The 22,239-nt window shown below is 38.2% G+C and overlaps 1 protein-coding gene and 1 long non-coding RNA gene across 2 annotated transcripts in view; one reads left to right on the top strand and one right to left on the bottom strand.

Moving 5' to 3' along the window:
- LOC148347266 (uncharacterized) overlaps positions 1–22,239 on the top strand; it is a 346,298-nt gene that overhangs the window by 252,337 nt on the left and 71,722 nt on the right. The window lies entirely within an intron of this gene.
- Positions 1–22,239, bottom strand: part of usp54b (ubiquitin specific peptidase 54b) — a 58,616-nt gene that overhangs the window by 25,637 nt on the left and 10,740 nt on the right. The window contains exons 3-7 of the mRNA XM_088323418.1: positions 18,055–18,487; positions 12,262–12,354; positions 3,800–3,934; positions 907–1,020; positions 745–827 (exon numbers count right to left, since the gene is read on the bottom strand). Coding sequence (XP_088179544.1) covers positions 745–827; positions 907–1,020; positions 3,800–3,934; positions 12,262–12,354; positions 18,055–18,195 — 566 coding nt within the window. The 5' untranslated portion in view covers positions 18,196–18,487. The remainder of the gene's footprint in view (positions 1–744; positions 828–906; positions 1,021–3,799; positions 3,935–12,261; positions 12,355–18,054; positions 18,488–22,239) is intronic.

Genomic DNA, 22,239 nt, shown 5'->3' with positions numbered 1-22,239 from the left:
ATCTTTAAGAAGTAAGATACTTGAAAATGTAGGAGGTTATATGCTCTTTACTAGTAGAAATTTTTATATAGATTTTCAAAGGGAGGCGCAAGTGGAAAACGAGCTGCAGGTTTAAATATGTCCACTTGATGTTGCCAAAGCTAGGTCGCTAGGTCTCTCTCTCTCTTTCTTATTTTGCTCTCTTCCTTCCACTCTTTTTCTCTTTCCTTGTTCCTCTTCATCTTTCACTCTGTCTTTTTACCTTCTTTTGCTCTCTCTTCCTTTGTTTATTTTCTCTCTCTTTCTCTCTCTCTCTTGCTTTCCTCTTCTCTCTTTCTCCCCATCTCTTTTTCTCCACTTCTCTATTTCTATTTCTCTTGGGATTTCTTTCTATCCCTTTCCCCCTCTCTGACTACAGTATTTCTGTTTTTTTCTCTTTTTCTCTCATTCTCTCTCTTTTTCTCCCTCTCCCTCTCTTATTTCTTTCTCGCTCTTGTTCTTTCACTCTAATCTACTAGTCCGGACCCAGAGAGAATGGTTGTTCTACTGTGTTGCCACCCCCCGGGTTAAAATGCTAAATTGTGTGCTTGATTTTAATCACCCGTACTCCATTTTTCCATATGTCAGCTTCACGTGCAGATTTATGTCACCTTCCACTTCCTTCTCTGACCTGTTCTGAATCAATTTGCTGATTGACGACTTCCGCACGACATTGACTTCCCGTGTGTTTGCGTGTCATTCATATGTATGTGCGCTTACTCTTACCATAGCGACGTGGTGGAGATGTAATGAACCATCTGAATAAAGGGCAGCGGGTCTGACGTGGCGCCGCAGTTGTCGCACACGCACTGCGAGGGCAAATGCACAAACTCAGCGACCTTGATGTTTACACATTACCCGTACATCGGCGTGTGTGTGGGCACGTGCCTGCTCGAAAAGTGTCATGGCGAACTTCTGGTGCGGGATGCAATGCTTGGCCGTGCAGATATCTTCTCGGCTCTCGGCGCTGATGTGGAAGTGGATTCGCATCAATAGGTTTTCCTGAAAAATTAATGAATAAATACATCAAACGCATTGTGTTTACCTGAATATAAGGCCCACCTATAAAGCCCAAATTGGCTAGAAAGTTGAAAGTGCGCCTTATAACCCGGTACGCCTTATATATACACCGCAAAAGGCGGTGGATAAAATTGGAAATGCATTCAGTACTTATAGGAGAGCGTTACAGTATATTACCGTATTTATGCAATGATTAATCTATCCAAAAAAAATCGCTGACCAAAATCGCAAAACATTGTATATTACGGGAATTGAAACCGGGTCGCGGTAGTGAGGGTGCTGACACTTTACCATTCGACCACTCATGAGATACTAGATACACCATATTTTTTTTGCCTTGTCGTGCTTGTTTGCATTTATTTAGATCTGTCTTTCTATTTTCTTGATTCCGTAACATTTGTTTCTGGCACCATGAGTAAAAATAGTGTGCATTGCATTAAGATTAATTGCCTTTTCTGAAGACATTTGTATCACTAAAAGTTTTGGTGCAGGTGCAATGTGGTGCCCAGGGTGCCCCCTAAAGACAGCCGATGGACCCGTTCTGAAAATGGCTCACCAGTGCTGGGCCATGGTGATTTTCAAGTAAAATGTTTTTTATTTTTTATTTTATTTTTTTACATAATCTATTTAACCCCACTACTACTAATTATCCTGGTAATATCATTGTAACAACATATTAGTAACATGATAAATCATTTTTTAAATGCTTATCAATCTGGGTGCCCTCTACGCTAAAAAGCAACTCTCAGCTTGAAAAAGGTTGGAGATCTGTGGTCCAGTGATTAGATTTCAGCGCACTCACTGCCACTACGCGGGTTTGATTCCTGTTGCATACAAAGTTTTGTGATTTTGATCAGCAACATGTTTCCACTGATCAATAATAGCAAAAATATATATTGTAAGTAAAGATGTGCAACAGTTTTTTTATAGATATATATATATATATCTCATCTCATCTCATCTCATTAGCTGCACCGCTTATCCTCCGTAGGGTCGCGGGGATGCTGGAGCCCATCCCAGCAATCATCGGGCAGTGGGCAGGGGACACCCTGAACTGGTTGCCAGCCAATCGCAGGGCACACAGGGACAGAAAACTCGCTCGCTCATTCACACCTAGGGACAATTTGGACCAGCCAATCCACCTGAAATGCATGTCTTTGGAATGTGGGAGGAAACCCACGCAAGCACGGGGAGAACATAAACTCCGCACAGTAAGTCCGGTAGCTGGATTTGAACCCACACAGGAGGTTCCCAAGACCTTAGAACTGTGCCGCACACGCGCTAACCACTGCCCCGCCGTGCTGCCCATATACATATATATACCACAAATAATATGGAAGCCCCTGTGACCCTACTGAGGTGCAAATAATGGATGGATGGATGATATTGTAGCTCTTACAGTTGTTTTAACTCCATGCGCATCCTTGTTCAGTGCCCCTTATACTTGAAAAATATATTGTATGACTATGAATAATAACCTACTCTTCTTGTCGACTGAAAATAGTCTGTGTAACATAGTATACTAATCTGTGAAGCCCTTAGAGACTTATTGTGATTAAGGGCTATACAAATAAAAATGACTTGACTTGACTTGACTATTTAGGGGTGTGCCTTATACTGGGGGAAATATGGTATTCATCCAAGTCTAATCTGATCGTATCTAATCAAAATCTATCTAATCTAAATCTATCAATGAATTGTGTGAAAAGGCTCAGTCTCTGTAGCTGGTTTTATTTCTGTATTTACACATATACAGGGCGAAAGACACGATGGGGAGCAGGTGCCCTCTGCTGCGGCTGCCTTAGAACAACACAGACAAGCCTACAAGTGAGCAGATTTTAAAATATTGCGGGAGAAAAACTAGGTTGGGTTGTGGTTTATTTAAGTATAGACTACAAAGTAAAACACACGTATAAAAGCTGGTCGGATTTTGTTTTTCAGCTTCCTCCACTTGCGAACTATCAATTCATTAAACTTCAATTCTCTGGTGGCTGCTCAGTTTCCATGTTCTTGCACGTAGTGTAGAAATAACACCATGGCGGACGAAAACATGCAAAGCATTCAATGGAGGGGAAAGTGAGGTTTGGGATTTAATTAATATTTAGGAAAGAACTCTGTTCAACCTTCGGTAACACAACAACTATCAATTTGCTAGATACGCTACAGCGTTAGCATCCATGAGTGCTTCCGCAAACAATGGATGCATTGCGTGTTGCGTCGTGTGTTCTCTTCTTCTCAAGCGTCTTTACAAAGGAGATAGCATAAAAGTTGTGTTTAGTCGGAAATGTGAACGATCTCACAGAAACATCGGATTTCAGCCGGAAATTGGATTTGAGCATTAAGGTCTGCAGTGTGAACCTAGCCTTATATACACGCCCACACCTCATCCATTAGCATTGACGCCCACACTTCCCACACAGCCTCATGTCTTCAGCTACGTCCGCCGCTTTACATCACACACAGAGCGCACTGCGCTTTATGGTCGTGAAGATTCGGTTATCTAAATCTAATCTTAATATAATCTTTTGTGAAAATTTACACAGTTGTACTTTTAGGCCTTTGAGAGTGTCTTTCGCTGGGTTTCGTGGCAGGGCAGCAAATTGGGTACTGCAGCTCCCGACCACGGACCACTCCAAAAAGCCCAACTTAATCTTCCATCGGCTTGGCAAAGTTGAGCCAATTTGCTCGTATACCCGACTGCTCTCCTCCAGTCTAACTTTGCCACTAGCCAAAGGGCGTCGTCCGGGCGAGTGTGACTCACAAAGCACTCTGCCGCGTCATCCATGATGCCGAGCTGGAAGCGTTGCTCGTCCTGGAAGGTCTTGGCCAGGGCGCTTCGGAGAGCGTCCGACGGCAACACACGCTCGCTGCTAAATTGGAACTGGGCGAAGATACTCTGCGGACACACAGGTGAGATATGAAGGCAGATGCTAGCAGAGATATAACTTAATAAAAAAATTAAAGTTAAAATTTGAACTGTATCACTGCAAAAATATCACTGCAAAAATATTTTTGTTTTTCATTGATAGACAAAACCAGGCAACATAACAGACCACCGTACATGGTTTTGTTTTGCTCCTGGTTGCAAAGAAAGAAATAATAATTTTAATATTCAATATTCTTAATGATACAATATCATTATCTAATATACTCATATATTCATAAAGAAACAACCCTCCTGACATACAAGTCTCTGAAATACCAAAACACACAATATACTACTACTACTAATAATAATAACAATAATAATAATAATAATAATAATAAACACAATAACATAACAATATATTTTAAATTTTATTAATATATTTCAAGTATTATATTACAATAATTTAATAAAACAAATGTTTTTTAAAAGTGTTAAAACTGAATGAAATGAGCATTTTACAGTGTACTGATTTAAAATGTGAAAATATTCATCCATTATCTCCACCGCTTATCCTCAGTAGGGTTGCGGGGGTAATGGAGCCCAACCCAGCTATCTTCGAGCAGTGGCCAGGGGACACCCTGAACTGGTTGCCAGCCAGTCGCAGGGCACACAGGGACATACAGTTCACTCGCTCAGTCACACCTAGGGACAATTTGGACCGGCCAATTAACCCGACATGCATGTTTTTGGAATGTGGTGGTGCCCAAAGGAAACCCACGCAGACACGGGGAGAACATGCATACGCCGCAAAGGGAGGCTGCGGTAGATGGACTTCAACCTTGAACCTCTGCATCCTGGGGCAGCGCGCTAACCACCCACCCGCCGTCCCTTCATGGAAATATATTTAGCATTATTTTAAAAACAAAAGATCTCGAGAACAAAAGAGTAAAAACAAAATAAATGTATGAGCATTTTTCAGTGCAAAAATGTCAGGAAAATATTTACAGTATTTTAAAGATATTAGAACTCGAAAAAGAAAAAAAATTAAAAGAAAAAAAAAGTAAAATGAGCATTTCACGGTGTAACAATTTCAGGAGAATATTGATGTTGTTTTACAAGTTAGTAGAACTTAAGATTTTAATTTTTTTTTACAAAAAATAAAAATTAAAAAAGTTTAAAAAAATCTAAATAAAATCCCCCCAAAATGACCCTTTGCAGCCTAAAAATCTCCTTGCCATAATTGCACATGATTCTTTTTCATTATTATTATTTAAATTATTGTGTTCTGTCTGTATTTGCCATTCACGGTTGTTAAAAAAATAGGGGGGTTAATTTTTTTATTTTACATTGAACGTTGTATACAGCACTTTTAGGTGCATTTTGTTGCTTAAAAAGTTCTATACGAATATATTTTCATTGAAATATGTATATCAGTATATATATGTACATATTTCCTTCAGTTTCTTTTAAGGATACAACTTGTTGTAAACCTAACTGTACCGCGGTGCACTCTCCAAGTTCTTGGTAAGTACTCAATGCAAAAATAATATAAAAACATGCATGTATGTATGACGTTCTCTTAGATGCCCTTAATGTCCTGCCCAGCGAAGCTTGAAACTGAAACAAAAGAAACGAAAAATAGCGAGCTAAAAAACACAGAGACAACGAGCAGACACCATCAATATTACATGAACCTTGACAAGACCAGACCGCTGAGTGCTTTGTAGAGGCTAAATAAGAAGTATATTTGGAAGCTGGGCAAACCAAAATAAACAAACAGACTTTGCCTGACCCTAAATACAGGCAGTGTTACAAATTGTTTTTATTTATAGCTTGTGGTCAATTTCTATTAGCAAAAACTAAGGACGTTTGCAAGATTTAGTCATGCGTCCTCTCTACTGCTTAATAATGTTCCCGGGGCACTGGAGATCTTGCCCATAATCAGTTGCATGGCTTAGGATGTTTACAGGCTGTTGTGATTATTTTTTTCTGTAGAAGTAGTACCTCTTTCCTGTAGCAGTAATGGCACAACTTGGTTGTGTCTCCTCTCTACCTCTTCATAATGTGTAGAAAGCATCATAGAGATTGGTCATAATCAATCGTATGGCTCTGAATGTGTACATGTTTTTGTTATTGTATTTTTTGCGTATAGAATTAGTCACAAAACTTGGTTGTGTCTCATCTATAGCTCTTTACTGATCTGTAATTGTTCGATTGATAGAGTCAAGCTCTGGTCCTTCTGACTCTACTTATTAGAGTCATTTTCAGACCTGTCAACCTCCGCCAATTGCTCTTCTTATTAATGATTGCAGTTCCACTCATTAAGTGATAATAAACCTTACAGACAACGCAGGACCTATTTACTCACAGCAAAACAGACTACGTAGAACAAAAGTAGAGTTTGTAAGGACATTTTGATTTTATTTACGAAATAAAGTACACAAACAATTATATCACCATCATTCTTAGTTCTTTCCTCACTTTTAATTTAGTGTTGCAGTGCAGACTTTCCCAGACTTCACCTTCATTAGCAATCTACGAAGATGTTGTCATCTACTACCAGTGACCGAGACGATCTGGATTAAAGCCCAAATGAGATTGGTCTTTTTTTTTTTCCCCTGAACAAAAATTGTTATATGGAATACAGACGCTCCCCTACTTAGGACCATTCGACTTACGTAAAACGCTAGAACCGAAAAATAATTTCGGGGTGTCAAAAAATATCCGGACATTGCTGTAAAAGTTAGATTTTGTTTTGTGTGCACCTTTTTCCGAGTACAGGACATTGCTGTCGTGCTTCTTTCCACGGTGTGCTGCTGTGAAAGGTCACCCAGCATCCACCCGGAAGTAAAAAAAAAAATCCAAAACCTCTTCCTACTTCGTATGTAAACATCTCTCCTTCACCTGCTCGTAATCCCACCGCTGCCACCAATGTAGCGTGTCCTTTTGTGTGGGTAATGGATTGCTCCTCGTTCGTGAAAAAATACTCAGAAACACTTACATTTTGGAGAGCGACAACCGTCAGCATGCGTCTATTGTAAATACACCGAACTCTTTCCAAAACTAAACTCTTGAGCGACCCTACACCCTTACACCAACTCTCGCGGCATTTGTCGCCCTACTGACATCATTCATGCGCACCTCAAATTCTACGGCTACACTATCTCCAGAGCGCCAATAACTTTGACATTTTCATTGTTTAATATCTCATGCATCTATTCAACATGGTTGGTGTAAAGTGTAAAGAAGAGGCGAGCCGTTTCTTTTGAAACGGAAGTGGAATAAGAAAGCTTGATGCGGTTGAGAAAATGGTCTGAATGTTTTTTTTTGGGCACTTTTATCACAGAGGAGGACCTCCTGAAGCGCATCTCCCAAAAGTAAGTTAAACCTCACTTTATTTATCTTAATAGAGCATATTATTTTATGAAATGTTTATGTTTTAATACAGAACAATACAGGTTACTTATACACATCTTAAACATACTTATACAAACCTTAAACATACAAATTATAGCAATGTTGCAATTTACGAACAAATTCAACTTACGAACGATCGTCCGGAACCTAACACGTTCGTAAGTCGGGCAGGGTCTGTACACATTGAAATGATAAAAAAAATGCATAAAACACGGTGGAAACTCGTAAGTTGACAAGGTATGCATTTTTATTGAAATTGTGTAATGTTACTGTAATTGTAAACAAAAATAATGACACGCGAAAAGGTGGGGTGCTTAGTTTGAGGTGTCCTTAAAAGGTTTAAAATCAAATATTTTCTCTATTAAGTATGCTTTAACAATGCCCAACTGAGTTTGAAATGCCTTTATATATTTTCTTTTGCCGCAACCTTCTGCTGTTATCTTACTTTCATCACTGGTGTTCTGGCCACGGAGCACATTACGCTGGAGGGAAGGGGGCAGGAGAATAAGGTAGAAGGGGAAGGATACCATACGCGTAGTCGCGGTTTTCTTTTATTCCAGTAAGAAAATGATGAAAGTGAGAAAAGGACCGTTTTAGATACAGTCAAAAGGCCAACAAACCCCCCAAAAGATAAAAAAGGAGGAGTTTATTAGAGTGCATTTAAGAATTTCATATACATGCACGCACAACAAAATGAGCTGCAATGAGGATTTTAGACAGAAGATGGCGTCAGTAAGTGGAACATTTTGAAGTTATCGGTGAGCATGTTGACTTGTGTGCCAGCCCCGCTATTTGCCTGAAAGCATACACCAGCCTATCAAAGTCGTGCACACGGACAGTCACGCATCTAACACACAAAGCTCTCCCTGACGTGCAACCGTCATAGTCATTGCTGTCTGCTCTGAACACAATTCACAATACATTGATATCAAGGACAGGCAGGGAACCGGCAATAACTGAAATGCAAAGTACAGAGGAGCCTCTGTATTGTATCTTACAGAGGAGAGCAGGTGCACATCCCAGGTAATCATTTTATTATAATTTGTTTATATTATCAAATGTATTATAAATATATTCTTATAATTACAAGTTTTCAGACACAGCCTATGCAATTTTAAAATCCGGAAAGTCGCGCCGACGCTAAATGAAAAGCATCCTAGCTGGAAATTGCCGCAACACATAATTTCTCCCTTACGCCATGGAAGAAGAATGGGAAGGGGGGAAGAGGTAAAGAAGGGGGAGGGAAGGGGAAAGATGAATGAATGTGGGAGTTGGTTTGGATGGCTGCAAACTTCGCAATTAGACTGCCAAGTGCACGTGCACGGGCACACTCACGCCCACCATCCCTTCCTCGCCAAGCCCCCCTCCCCGCGTTTTCTCTCTGTAGGGTATATCCCCCCCATTCTCCTTGGCGCATTGCTGCAGTCATAACACACGTTACCTGCACGACTATTATACCTCTGTTAATGCTATCAGGTTTTACCGTTCTGTAATAGATTCAATGTGAGCCCCCACACCCCTCCATCGCCATTTTGCTCCACTACCCCCCCTCTAAAGTTCAAAGGTGACACATGAGATGAGAAACCCATAAATTGGAAGCGTATCAAAGTCTTGAAAATGTTAAAAGTCGAGGAAATTCCAAGATGAAGGGAATTTAGCAATGTTCACGCCATCATAAAGTGGTAAAAAGTTTTCACAAAATGACCTTGAAAATGGTTTACTCACAAAATGACCTTGAAAATGGTTTAGTATGATGATTGTATTTGTTTTTCAAATTAACATTAAAAACATTTCTCTGCTTGTTAACGTCCTTGAATGCCGTCAAGGTCAACACTAGCGCCTTTGTGCTCTAAAATTAGCTGCTACTACTTTTAACTGGCAAACTATTAAACATTATTATTCGTAAAAGTATCTTTTACTTAGCATGAAAAATGTAAGTTTATAATATTATCGGAGGAACTAGCACGATATAGAGTATTCTTCTGCTCGGGCTAACGCCAATATTTGAGCAACATTAACAAAAGGCCGACTTCCTTTAAAGCTAACTATCAGCAACTAACCGGGAAGTATGAGGTAAATGCAGAGGCTGACAATGTAACTATGTCCAAAGTCCGGCCCGGGGGCCAGTTATGGTCTGTGATCACATTTTACTGGCCCACAGCCTGTCATAAAATTAATAATATATGACCAGCTAGTAATGTTGACTGCAGTATAAAATAAATGTGTACAAAAAACAACAATTCTCTATTTCATCAGGTGATGGCAGCAGCACCTTGGCCACGCTGGTTAACTACTGTTAAAAGAAAATAACTCTGAAATTGTTTAATTGATGTTGAAAATGTCAGGAAAAAATGTTAAAACGTCATATCGTCACGTCATATTGTCAAATATAAAAAAATTGTGAATATGCTTGATGGCTGTGTTTTGCTGCTGTTGGTGTCGGTGGATTTGTTCAGACCGAGGACAATCGACTTTGGCCTGGACGGATCTATTGACACTAACAAAGATGTTATATAATGAAATTGTGAATATGTTTGATTTTCGAGAAGGTTTGTTCAAACCTCACTTTGTGTTTGCTGTTAAAAACGTAATATTGGAATATAATATTGTGAATGTGCTTAATTGCTGTTGAGATTGTCATGATTGTTTTCTGTTTTTAGTGTCAATAAATTTGTTCAAACCAAAAAAAAAAAAAAAAAAGTTAGATCTATTGACACTAACAAAGATGTTATATAATGAAATTGTGAATATGCTTGATTGCTATTAAGATTTTCGAGAAGGGTTGTTCAAACCTCACATTGTGCTTGTTGTTAAAAAAGTCATATTGAAATATAATATTGTGAATGTGCTTAATCGCTGTTGAGATTGTCATGATTGTTTTTCTGTTATTAGTGTCAATAAATTTGTTCAAACCAAACCTTGACCTTGGATACTGTGAGAATTTTAGCCCACCCTATTTCCACAATAGCGACTGTAAATAAAAAAAGGAAAGTTGACTGTGAAGGCCGTCAGGACAAGTGGAAATTTGATTTTTTTTTTTAAATCTGAAACAACTACGTAGAGACTGTGGGTGTTTTCAAATAATGTCATATCAAGAGGCACTGCCAGGCGAAAAATCCTGACTACAAAAAGCTAACTGTAAACGAATCCTGTGAAAAGGTGAAGCGACTGTAATCTGTTTCAACGACGCAGGAGCGCTTTTTTACAAGACCCTGCAAGTCAAATGAAAGTGCTACAAAGGCGAGGTACAAGGTCGCGACGCTGATCGCCAAGCACTGCAAACCTTTCTCGGCGGGTGAATTTATTAAAGGCTGTTCGAAGAATATAAGCCTGAATAGTCGGCCCTCAGACATTTTGAGCTTACCAAATCTGGCCCACTTTATGAAAAGTTTGGACACCTCTGTGTTAAAATAACTGATAAAGCTAACTAATACAAGAGGATATCCTTCCACACCAAAATAGGCTTAGACTTTATGCGACATAAAGCTAATTATGAGTTACCAATGGAAAGCTTTCTGAAAAAATTAAAGCGAAAGATGTCTGATTTTTTCAATTGGTAATAGATATGTTGGCCTGGAGAAGGATAGGCGCCACTAGGCTGTAAAATCATGCATGGACTTGCTCCCTCATATCTTTCAGATTGAATTTCCCCCTATGTTCCGGTCTGGAGCCTTCACTCTGAAAATGCTGGTCTACTGGTGATCCCAATAGCCAAGAAGAGATCCGCAGGTTCGAGAGCGTTCTCCATTCGTGCCCCGGTGCTGTGGAATGCTCTTCCCCCTGAGATTCAATCTGGAAATGTTTAAATCTAAGCTTAAAACACACTTCTATTCTATAGCATATGAATAACCCATATTTTATGTTGATAATATGTGTATTATTTGCCCTCATATAGGTTTTAGATGAGTGGATGGTGTCATAATAGTCTGTAGTTTGTAATAATCTGTGGTCTGTGCAACCTTTTGAGACTCTTTGTGATTAAGGGCTATACAAATAAACATGACTTGATTTGACGGAATATTAGTTTTAGATTTTGTTAGGAGACACGACCAAGTTGTGCTACTACTTCTATGGTTCCCTTAACCACACAGGGCACCAACTCCAGTGGTGTGTCTTGGGCAAGCCTGATGGCGCCCATCCCTCTCCAGGCCAACAAATGTGGTATAGAAAATCAACATAAATAATAATGAGGAACAGAAATGCCTAGAATCTAACAAGTAGCATTGGCCAATTGAATATTTTAGCGTGGCGTTAAGTCTTTAATTATCGCCTCTTTTTTTCCTATTCGGACGATAATTGACATGACATATTATCACGCATCCCTACAAATATTACACTTCATGGAATTCTAAATCGACATATTTATCACGAAAAGCACCCGCAACACGCTAGTGTGAGCTTGCGGCAGCAAAGACTGGACTGAATTTTGTGTAGGCGCTTGTGTGTGTTTATGTGTGCACCAGCTTGGGTTTTGCTGAGCTCGGCGCTTTCGGTCAGGCCAATTAATTACAGTGGAGTGCAGTGGAGACTCGACAGTGTGTTGCTGCCGCACTAGAGCGCATTAGTCACGGTGGCTATGCTCTTTGCTCGGTCCACATGTTGGTCACCGTTGATGCAACAAATGCTGTATGATGTAGATGTGTTTTTTGCAGTATCTGCATATTTTTGGAATTGTGCTGGATTTAGGATGCTGGGAAGATAACTGTTGATAGAAAGTATATTTTATCAGCTTCAACTTAGAGAGACAATGTGCAATAGTTAGAACCATCCAGTAGTGAACTTATTAAAACATCTTATTCCAAAACTTAAAGGGAAAATGCGTAAGGTCGCAGCGTCCTCATGTCTGCTGTAATTCCTGTTGTCACCGTTTGTCCTCATCACTCAAAGAAATCTACAGTCACTGTGGTTATAAATGCATTATGGTTTGTTTTTTTTACCTTGAGTGCACAGAAAATGCATGAGTCTTCCATGCATTTATGTGTGGTCAGCTGGCGAAAGCTTCTGCGGAAGATGTCCAGATGCCACAAAACCTAAAGTGACAGTAAATCGAGTTAAAAACAGAGAAAACACGAATAATTTCATATTTTTTTCTTGAATATTTGTTTTGTCTTTCATGATGTTATTTGGCTTATAAAGTATTTGTTTTATCCATTTGGGCAAAGTATAAAGAAACAGTGAATATAAAAAAGATATGTTTGTTCTTTGCGTTATGCTGAAATTAGGTGACTAATAAATAATAATAATTCTTATTACTTACAGTATTTGATTTATAGGCACTGTTTAAGAGATTTAGAGTCAACCTAAATATTTAAATATATAATTATAAACACCGTTAATTAATCTATAAAAAAATATATTGGACAAATTATTTTTGGGTTTATGCAGTACTGAAGTGAATTATTTATTTGTTTTGATTATTACTATTATTATTATTAACTTATAGACACCTTTCAAGACGTTTAGAGTAAGCCAACATATGTATATAAAATATATAATAAAAAATGGTGAATTGATTGATAAAAACTATTATAACATTTATTAGGATTGTGAAATAAAAATTATTCAGTCTAACAAAATAAGTCAGTTAAAATATATTTTTCAAACAAATATTTTTTGTTATTCAGTACTTAAGTAAATGATTAATTTGTCTTAATAATAATGATTACTATTATAGTAATATCATTTATTAGCACTTAAACACCCAACATATTCAAATAAATCCTTTTTATTTAACTAAAAACAAAAATCGCATTCAATACAATTTGCTACAAATATCCATCCATCCATTATCAGCACCGCTTATCCTCAGTAGGGTCGCGGGGTTGCTGGAGCCCATCCCAGCCATCTCCGGGCAGTGGGCAGGGGACACCCTGAACTGGTTGCCAGCCAGTCGCAGGGCACACAGGGACAGACAATCTGCTTGCTCATACACAGCAAGGGACATTTTGGACTGGCCAATTCACCTAACATGCATGTCTTTGGAATGTGGGAGGAAACCGGAGTGCGCGGAGGAAACCCACGCAAGCACGGGGAGAACATGCAAATTCCGCACAGGAAGGTTGGTAGCTGGATTTGAACCCATGACCTCAGAACTGTGCCGCACACGCGCTAAGCACGGTGGCTACAAATATCATTTAAAAAAAATAGTCAACATTTTCTTGCTATGCAGTACTGATGTGAATTAAGTTATTTGTTTAGATAATAGTAATAATAATAATAATAATTCTTATTATTATTTCATTTTAATTTCTAGGACCTTTCAATACATTTAGAGTAAGGGAACACATTTATATAAACATATGCATTTAAAGAATTATAAACGAATTAACAAACACATAAAATATCATTTAATAAAATTGTAAAATAAATTCATTTAACAAGTCAATAAAAAATATTTTTAACAAATATTTTCTGTTATGTAGTACTAAAGTTATTGATTTGTATTATTATTAATGATAATTATTAATCTAATTTATTGGTTCTTAGAGTCAGCAAAAATATTGAAATAATACATTAAAAAAAAACATAATTTATAAAAACAAAAATAATATTTAATACAATCTGATAATACATCTAGTCACCAATGATTATGTAGCACTGAAGTTAATAATTTGTTAATAATAGTAATTATTAACATGATTACTGTAATTCAATTTAATTCACGAGTTCCTTTTAAGAGATTTCATTTCAACTAACATGTTTACATTTCCAAAAATACTTTAAAAGTATTGAATGAATCTATAAAACAAATATGAAATAAAATTAAATGATCATAAATGCGGGCAGCATGGCGGCGCAGTGGTTAGCGTGTGTGCAGGCACAGTTCTAAGGTCTTGGGAACCTCCTGTGTGGGCTCAAATCGAGTTACCGGACTTCCTGTGCGGAGTTTATATGTTCTCCCCGAGCTTGCTTGGCACTCCGGTTTCCTCCCACATTCCAAAGACATGCATTTCAGGTGGATTGGCCGGTCCAAATTATCCCGAGGTGTGAATGAGCGAGCGAGTTGTCTGTCCCTGTGTGCCCTGCGATTGGCTGGCAACCAGTTCAGGGTGTCCCCTGCCCACTGCCCGAATATTGCGGGGATGGGCTCCAGCAGCCCTGCGACCCTACTGAGGATAAGCGGTGCAGCTAATGAGATGAGATGAGATCATAAATGCATCAGGGGAAGAAAATGATTAAAATGATTTCAGACGAAAATTAACTCCAAACTGTGTCTGACACAATTCCACCAAACTTGACAAATATTTGGAGAAAAACAACGACTAGACGTACGCTTCTTTGAACAGTTCATTGAGTGTAAACATCATCTCAAAACCGGCGGCGGCTTGATGCTGGCACACGGTCGCCATGGAAACACGACATGCCCCCCCCAGCAAAAAATAGCAAGCGAACGAGGAGGAAACTACTCCAGGGGGATCATTTGTTCCGACAAGCGGCGGCCATTATCAGCGGCAAAGAAAAAAAAAAGAAAAAAACCAACGATGAGATCAGATAACATGTACAGCAAAACAAACCCAATTAGCTGGCGCATATTTTGAACCCCCCTTCCCCCTTCCTCAGGTATGAAGTGACATTTTCAATCAGTAATCTTTGTCACTCCTTGGAGAGTTGATTATCTGCTTTAAGCTATGTCTAAGTTTATGTCCCCATCTTGTCTGGAGCCAGCTGGACGCCTTGAGAGGTAAAGCACGTGCAAAAACAAAATAAACCATGCTCCAACAGTGCCAAAGGCAAAGAAAAACATGCAAACGCTCATTAACACGGAGCTTATCTTGCTGTCACGTTTAATTATTGGTTAAGTATGTGTGCATTCAGGTCTAAAATGAAGCAAGATGGAAGTTAGTGGCATTCAAAATAAAAAGAACATAAAAAAAAGTAAAAATGTAATTCCAAAGCAATGAATTGGAATCCTTTCCTTGCTACTTGGAAATACAAATGGTAATTTTGTATACATATAAATTATATTTTGTGTACTATTTTATCAATTTTACAATATTTTTAGAATTTCTTTCTTCTTTCAACAACTGTATTGGAGAAAAAGCAGCAAAATTGTTTTAAAATAAGAAAAACGTCTAAAATTAAGACAACTATGTCAATACTTTTTTATTTTTCTTATTCCTAAATGCATTTCTGATATTTTGAATCGGCAATAATCAAGGAATGTTATAATAAAGCCGAGTGGTGGGGGATTGGAACGACAAATTATTTTAAACGCATCATTTTTCTTTTTTTTACTGTATTTCCCAAGTTTTTAATCTTCAATAATGGGAAATCAATGTAATAAAAGAAAGAATTAATAAGAAAAATGTTAAATTAAAAAAAAAAATGGAGTGAAATTATTTTTCAACACATTATTATTTTAATTATTTTACCATACAGACGCTCCCTTACAACCATTCGACTTACGAAAAACGGTACATAAGAACATTTTTTTCGGGATGTCGAAAAATATCCGGACATTGCTGTAAGTTAGATTTTGTATTGTGTGCACCGTTTTATGAGTAGAGGACATTAGTGTAGTGCTTCTTTCCACCGCTACCGGCGTGTGGCGCTATGGGAGCTCACCCAGCATCCACCCAGAAGAAGAAATCCGCTTCCTCTATCTAGTTCGTGTGTAAACATTCTATACTGTATCTCCAGCATGCTTAGAACTTTGACATTTTTATTGTTTAATATCTCGTGCATCCATTCACTAAGGTTGGTGTAAAGTGGTAAGAAGAGACGAGCCGTTTGATTTGAAAAGAAAGTGGCATAAGAAAGCTTGATGCGCTTGAGAAAATGGCTGGATCGCTTTTTTTCGGCCCCTTTTTACCACGGAGGAGGAAGTCACCTAACTCTTGAAGCCCATCTTCCAAAAGTAAGTTAAACTTAACTTTATTTATCTTTATAGAGCATATTATTTTATGAAATGTTTATTTTTTGTACAAAACAATACAGGTTACTTATACAAGCCTTAAACATACTTATATAAACCTTAAACATACATTCCATACAAAATGGAACACTAAAGCAACTTCTGAACATATTCAACTTACGAACGATCGTCCGTTCGTCTCGTTCGTAAGTAGGCCAGCGTCAAATTATTTTTTTAAACTGTGTTTCCTGCATTTCATATGTTTAATAATATTATAATACAATTAGAAAAACATTCTTTGAAGAGGATAAAAATGTTTTGTAAATGCATTGTTATTTTGGTCATTTTTTTACAATACACTGTCATTTTTTTAATCTCTACAATTTGGAGGAACAATTTAATAATGAAAATAAAAAAAGGTTATAAAACAACAAAATAATAGTCAACATCAGAAAATTATACATTTTTTATAATATTTTTTTCAAATAATATTTATTTGTGAAGACACTGCTAAAAAGTCACTATGGTGGAGTAATGTTACTTTTAATTGAGTACATTTTTGGGCTACTCTACCGACCTCTTGTTTGTCTGACTGAAAGGCACACTTTTAGCACCTCTCCCTACCTAGCCTTTTGGTGCATTCTTTTTGCCAGAGAGAAGAGAGGTCTGAATCTACTCGTGCACCCTTATCAGAAGCTAAATGTGACAGAGGCAAAGGGGAAGCAACTCTTTATTTTTATTTTTTTTCTAACTACCGAAAAGGACAATGCCAGGTGTCATTTGAGTGGTCAATTTGTCCGCTACTGTGGAAATTTTACATAAACACCCTACAAACGAGCAGCAAGCAAAAATGTTACTGTTCCTGAACAAAAACCTGTCAATCCCGTCCGTCACTATGGCAACAGAGCCAAAAGGGCTTGTTTGTTAAATTGTTGAGTTTTTGATTTGACTCTCAAGACTTTCTCTCAGTTGTTGTAACAGAAGCATTTTTTATACTGTTAAGGTTTTTTGACTGCATTGTTCACATTATTTTCACTTTCTGACTTTATTTTTAAAATGTTGTGCAATGGAAGGTAGAGCTAACATGTTGACATTGTTGTATTTGTATTTTTGTTATAATGCTGCTTCCTTTTAGCTTTTGTTCTGAAACAGTTGTAATAGAAATATGTTATTCGTCTTTTGTTACTGTCAAAGTTTGCATTGTTAATAATAAAAGGGCGAGGGTTCAATTACTCATTAATCATGACATTTCCAAGCAAAAAATACCGATATAGTATCGATTTTTTAACACATAAATTATATTATTGAGTTTTACATTTTTAACATTTCACATGTTATTGTCAGACTACACTGCGAGAGTGTGCTCTAGGTCTGTGTTGTCAATGTTAACCTTGCCATTTTTCGAAGTGGAAGGGGCTTATAGTCTACTTCCCAAGTTGGAGGAGTTGTTTACTGGTAAAAGTGACATGGAGGATGAATATCTTGAACATTTTATTTATGAATACTTTAGTTTGGGAAGCATTCTTTATGCTAGAGTCATCTGAACAACTCTTAATGTGTTACGTCGTTACTGACATTACCAAGCATGTCAATCATGTTACGTTAATATAGCGTACACTCATTCAGCTTGTTCTTCTCTATTTTAAATTGTCTTTCAATATAACATTTATGATTTTGGTGTTGGGTTTTATGTCGTAAATTACCCCAAAAAATGCTGCGACATCTAGTCCCGAAAATACGGAATTTGGAACGGATCGATAATCAAATTTAATTATCACGCCCACATTTTAAACCATGAGATTTTCGAAAATAAAACACATTTTGAATTGGAAAAACTAGATTGCGGTTTTTATGTCTTAGTTACCGGGTGACTGACCTGCAGAGCGCTGTTTAGGAAGCAGCTGTTCTGTCCCGGCTCGTTGCTCAGACCTTTGCTGGGCGCGATGGAGGTCATGCTTCTGGGGGTCGCCAACCCCTGCACGCCGCCCGACGCAAAGTAGTTCCTCTTCCACGACATCCCTACCCGGATGACCCCGCTCTCTCCCAGGCTGCTATGTCACTCCCATGAGAGGGACGGAAGGCAAATCTGAGAGAAGAGGCTGGAGGAGCTTGGTCTCGGATTGTGGATTTGGCCCCCATACAAGCCGGCCCCTCTCCAGCTTTTTTACTTCTTAAGAATCCGTACACAGGCTGCCAGAGCCGCCGCTGGCATCTGTTTGTCGCTCGTCCTTTGGCAAGTCTTCCCCTGGCGGGCGCCGTCAAATGGATGTTGCTCGGGCCGGCCAGACGATCCCATGTCCTTTAGTGCCCTGCGAGACGCATAGAAGACGACAGCTGTCAGGACACGTGGGGTCAAACGCTGTCCATTTTGTGCAGGTAAACAAGAGCAGACGCTTTGGGAGTTGCACAGGCTGGAAAGGTGAATGGGGATGAGTTGAGGTCCATACGTATTTGCGAAATGACAGTTTTAGTGTCAATAATTAGACGTTCTGGTAATCGATGACTGTAATGGATGGACTGTTGTGGAATTATCTCTTTTGTGTGGAATTGATTGCTGATGAAGCAACCTACACATGAATGGAGGCTCCCAAGCGGATCCTGGCAATGCAGGCTGAGAGAGGGCAACAATTAAATTGTACCAGTAATTTTTAAAAAAGGTGAAAATACAAAATGAAAAAAAGATTTAAAAAAATAAGAAAAATTCAAAAGAAAAAGGGGGGAAAGAGGAAAGGGAGTTAAAAAAACAAAAAGAAAAATGATTTGAAAAAAAGAGAAAAGGGAAAAAAAAGAGTAAAACATGAAGAAAGGGTAACAAGATAAAAGATTAAAAGAGAAAGTGAAAAAGAAAAAAGGGGCAAGTGAGAAAAAGGAAAAGAAAGGAAGAGAGAAATGCAATAAAAGAAAGGAAAAAACAAAGAGAACAAAAGAAAGGGCAACAAATAACTTGCACCAGTAAATAAAAGAGTGTAGTTTTAGCCAAGAATCCAACTTTGTAGAGACACAATGATTTTGTGACTATAAACTGGTGAGGAAAGCAGGCTCTGTTGTGGGCACAGAGCTGGACAGCCTGACAACTGTAGCTCAGAGACGGGCACTGAAAAAGCTGCGGTCAATCATGGACAATTCATCACATCCACTACACAGCATCATCTCCAAACAGAAGAGCAGCTTCGGCCAAGGACTGCTGTCACAGTCTTGTTCCACGGACAGACTAAGGAGATAATTTCTTCTTCATGCCATGAGGCTCTTTAACTCCACCCGGGGGAGTAAAGGCCCACATTAAACTACACCCCCACATTGCATATTACCCTATTTTTATTACAGTGTGTATTTTATGTAGCACTATTTATATACTCTATATTAACACGTTACATTGGGTATTTATGTATTATATTCCTTTTACTTTATTTTCAACATAAGGATACTGCTGGAAGTGTGAATTTCCTATGGGGATGAATAAAGTATCTATCTATCCATCTATAATCATTTTTTACCTGTAAAATTAAAATCTCACGTGAAACACAGCCCAGAAAATTATGGGCTGCTCTCTACCCAGTCATTGCTGGCTAATGCTACTGGACTCAATTCTGATGCACTCAACTCATACCCAGTCGACTACTTACTCTTGACTGCCACATCTGGCATAAAGCAGAAATGCAGCCTCAGTGTCTAGCTTTGGAGTTGGCAAACTACCACCCGATTGGCCTTTTTGATCCGGTCCTCCAAACAAAAATTGTAAAAATATAACGATCAATGCTTAAAAAAAAATTACTACTAACAATTTAGTTTTTAGGGTGCCACTCTTGTACCAAGTGTCCCCTTCACAAAGTAGATTTTGGGGATCGAAAAGAGTTCCGTCATGACATTGATAATGGGAAAGCCAAATCTTGTCATAATCCCGCTTTAACCACAAAATACGGAGCTTCTGCCGGGGAGTGTGTGTACGGTAAGTACACGCAATTGCATAACACCGGGCTAACATATCGACGGCATTAGCCGCTTTTGGCTAACTTTCCTTCCGTATTGTTGCCAGGTTTGCGTCCTTCCATCCATCCATCTATCCATCACGCGTAAATAAATCCAACCTGCCAAAAGGATTTATAGGATTTGGCCACCATGGCTCCCTTTCCTTTTTCATCATGGAGTGACTGTCCGTGGAAGTGTGTGCGTTATGTTGTGAGTGTGTGTCCCGCAGAGTCGGTGCGGAGAGTGCGATCACACATTCTTTTTTTGATTGCACCCTACAGTCTCGCACGACCGAGATCTCAAAAGTGGGGATGCAATATGACATAACAGATACCAAAAACAGATATTTTTTTACTGCATGCTATGTATAGAAAAAACAAAAACATGCACAAAATACAAGTAAGTGTTTCAGATTACAATACATAGGTTTGATAAATAGGTATCTGTACAGTAGTGTTAGAGATAAGCCTAACTTTATCAATCGATCGATTAATACTTGCTTCATGTGACTATGAAGACAAGCTGTTATGAGCATAAGATACTGGATAGGGTTAATGCATTTGTTCATGGGTGCAACAACTTCTATATAAAAAAAAACAACAACAGCAGCCTACACACATCCTGAGCAATGCAAATGAGTATGGTCGAGCTCTTTGGTGCCTCGCACACATTACAAAAAGGCAGTGTAGAGCCAAAAAGCGCAGCAAATAAATGACTTCCACCTATTTGGTTTCAAATAACTCATTTTGAAATGGATAAAACGACTATGTCCTCTTTTGTACAGTTCCCTCTCGTACTAATTCACCATGATCCATGATGAAATCTGAGAACATGAAGTTTTGAAAGTAATTAAGACGTTCAAGGCTATGTATTGATAATTATGTACGTAATTATGTCGATTGGAGGGAAATTCTCAAGTACAGAACATTACGAAAATTTCTCACTTTTTTGGCTTTCAAACAAGTTTAGCAACTTCAAACAACGCCCCCTGATACTGCGAGTATTGGATGTATAAGACCATGGCCACAGATGCATGATCTGGTTAAGCGTCCCTGGTCCATATAAAAAGAGGAGCTGATCGATAGCTCACTCTCTTTTTTACTGCCTCGTATGCAACCGCGCCAAGCGGCCATGCGGGCCTGCACTTTGGCCACACGTTGAGACCATATGGAGCATGAGACCAAATATCTCCAAAACAAGAAGTAAGAGGACGGTTTCAGATTTAACACCATGTTTGCTGGTTCTTGGGAATGAGTGTTTTTTTTTTTTGTACAAGGGAATCTCCCCAAATCGACTAGCATTATAGCGGGAGACTTTCGTCTTGTGCTACTTTCCCCTTTTTTTAAAAATCTATCATTAATTTATGGTGTTAATAAATTGTGTGTGTTATTTCCATTGGCCTGGTTCACTGATTCCATTTTCTTGGGATTAGTAATTCATATCATAACTCAAAGAGCTCAAAGTAATAACGCAATTTATTTTTTTTATCAGTGTAGGAAATTCTAGCATCCTTCAGAGAAAAAAAAGATTTATGGTGAACCACAAGCAAATTTGTTAACTGATTGCAGTAAAGAATAATTTGTTTCAATTCTAACGATTTTTAAAATTAAAGCTAGAAAAATCCCTACAGTAGAAAGGAACCAAATTTGCTATTGCTTCTCAATAGAGTGGATCCCCTGGTTACAAATTTAATTGATTCCAGCAGTGACAGTTGTAAATCAAAAAAAGTTTTTTCATTGGAATGATAGAAATAGGATGAATTTGTCACCAAATGCCACTAAACCCAACTGAAATCAACTTGAACTGCACTGGAGGTACACTAATGTTCAGTCAATGTTCATTGATATAATACAGAATATAAATTTAAAAAAAAAAAAAGAAATAAGGCTAAAGAAATGCAAATTATGAAGTTATTGTACAAGACAAAGCTGAAACGAACAGCTGAAACATAACCAACAACCAAGTGAAAATGATAAAATGTAAAAAGTCAGTGTAAATGTACAAGCTTTTGATGTGCCGCTGGACGCGTAAACAGCGATCCAGCGATTTTTGCATATGTCTGAAAGGCAAAATGTTTTTAAAATGTTTTCATCAA

This window comes from Urocampus carinirostris, chromosome 19 (assembly GCF_059441175.1).
Source record: "Urocampus carinirostris isolate Australia breed hairy pipefish chromosome 19, RoL_Ucar_1.0, whole genome shotgun sequence".
Classification (NCBI taxonomy): Eukaryota; Metazoa; Chordata; class Actinopteri; order Syngnathiformes; family Syngnathidae; genus Urocampus; species Urocampus carinirostris.
Note: the sequence above shows the minus strand (reverse complement) of the source record. Positions and strands in the feature narration are given on the sequence as shown.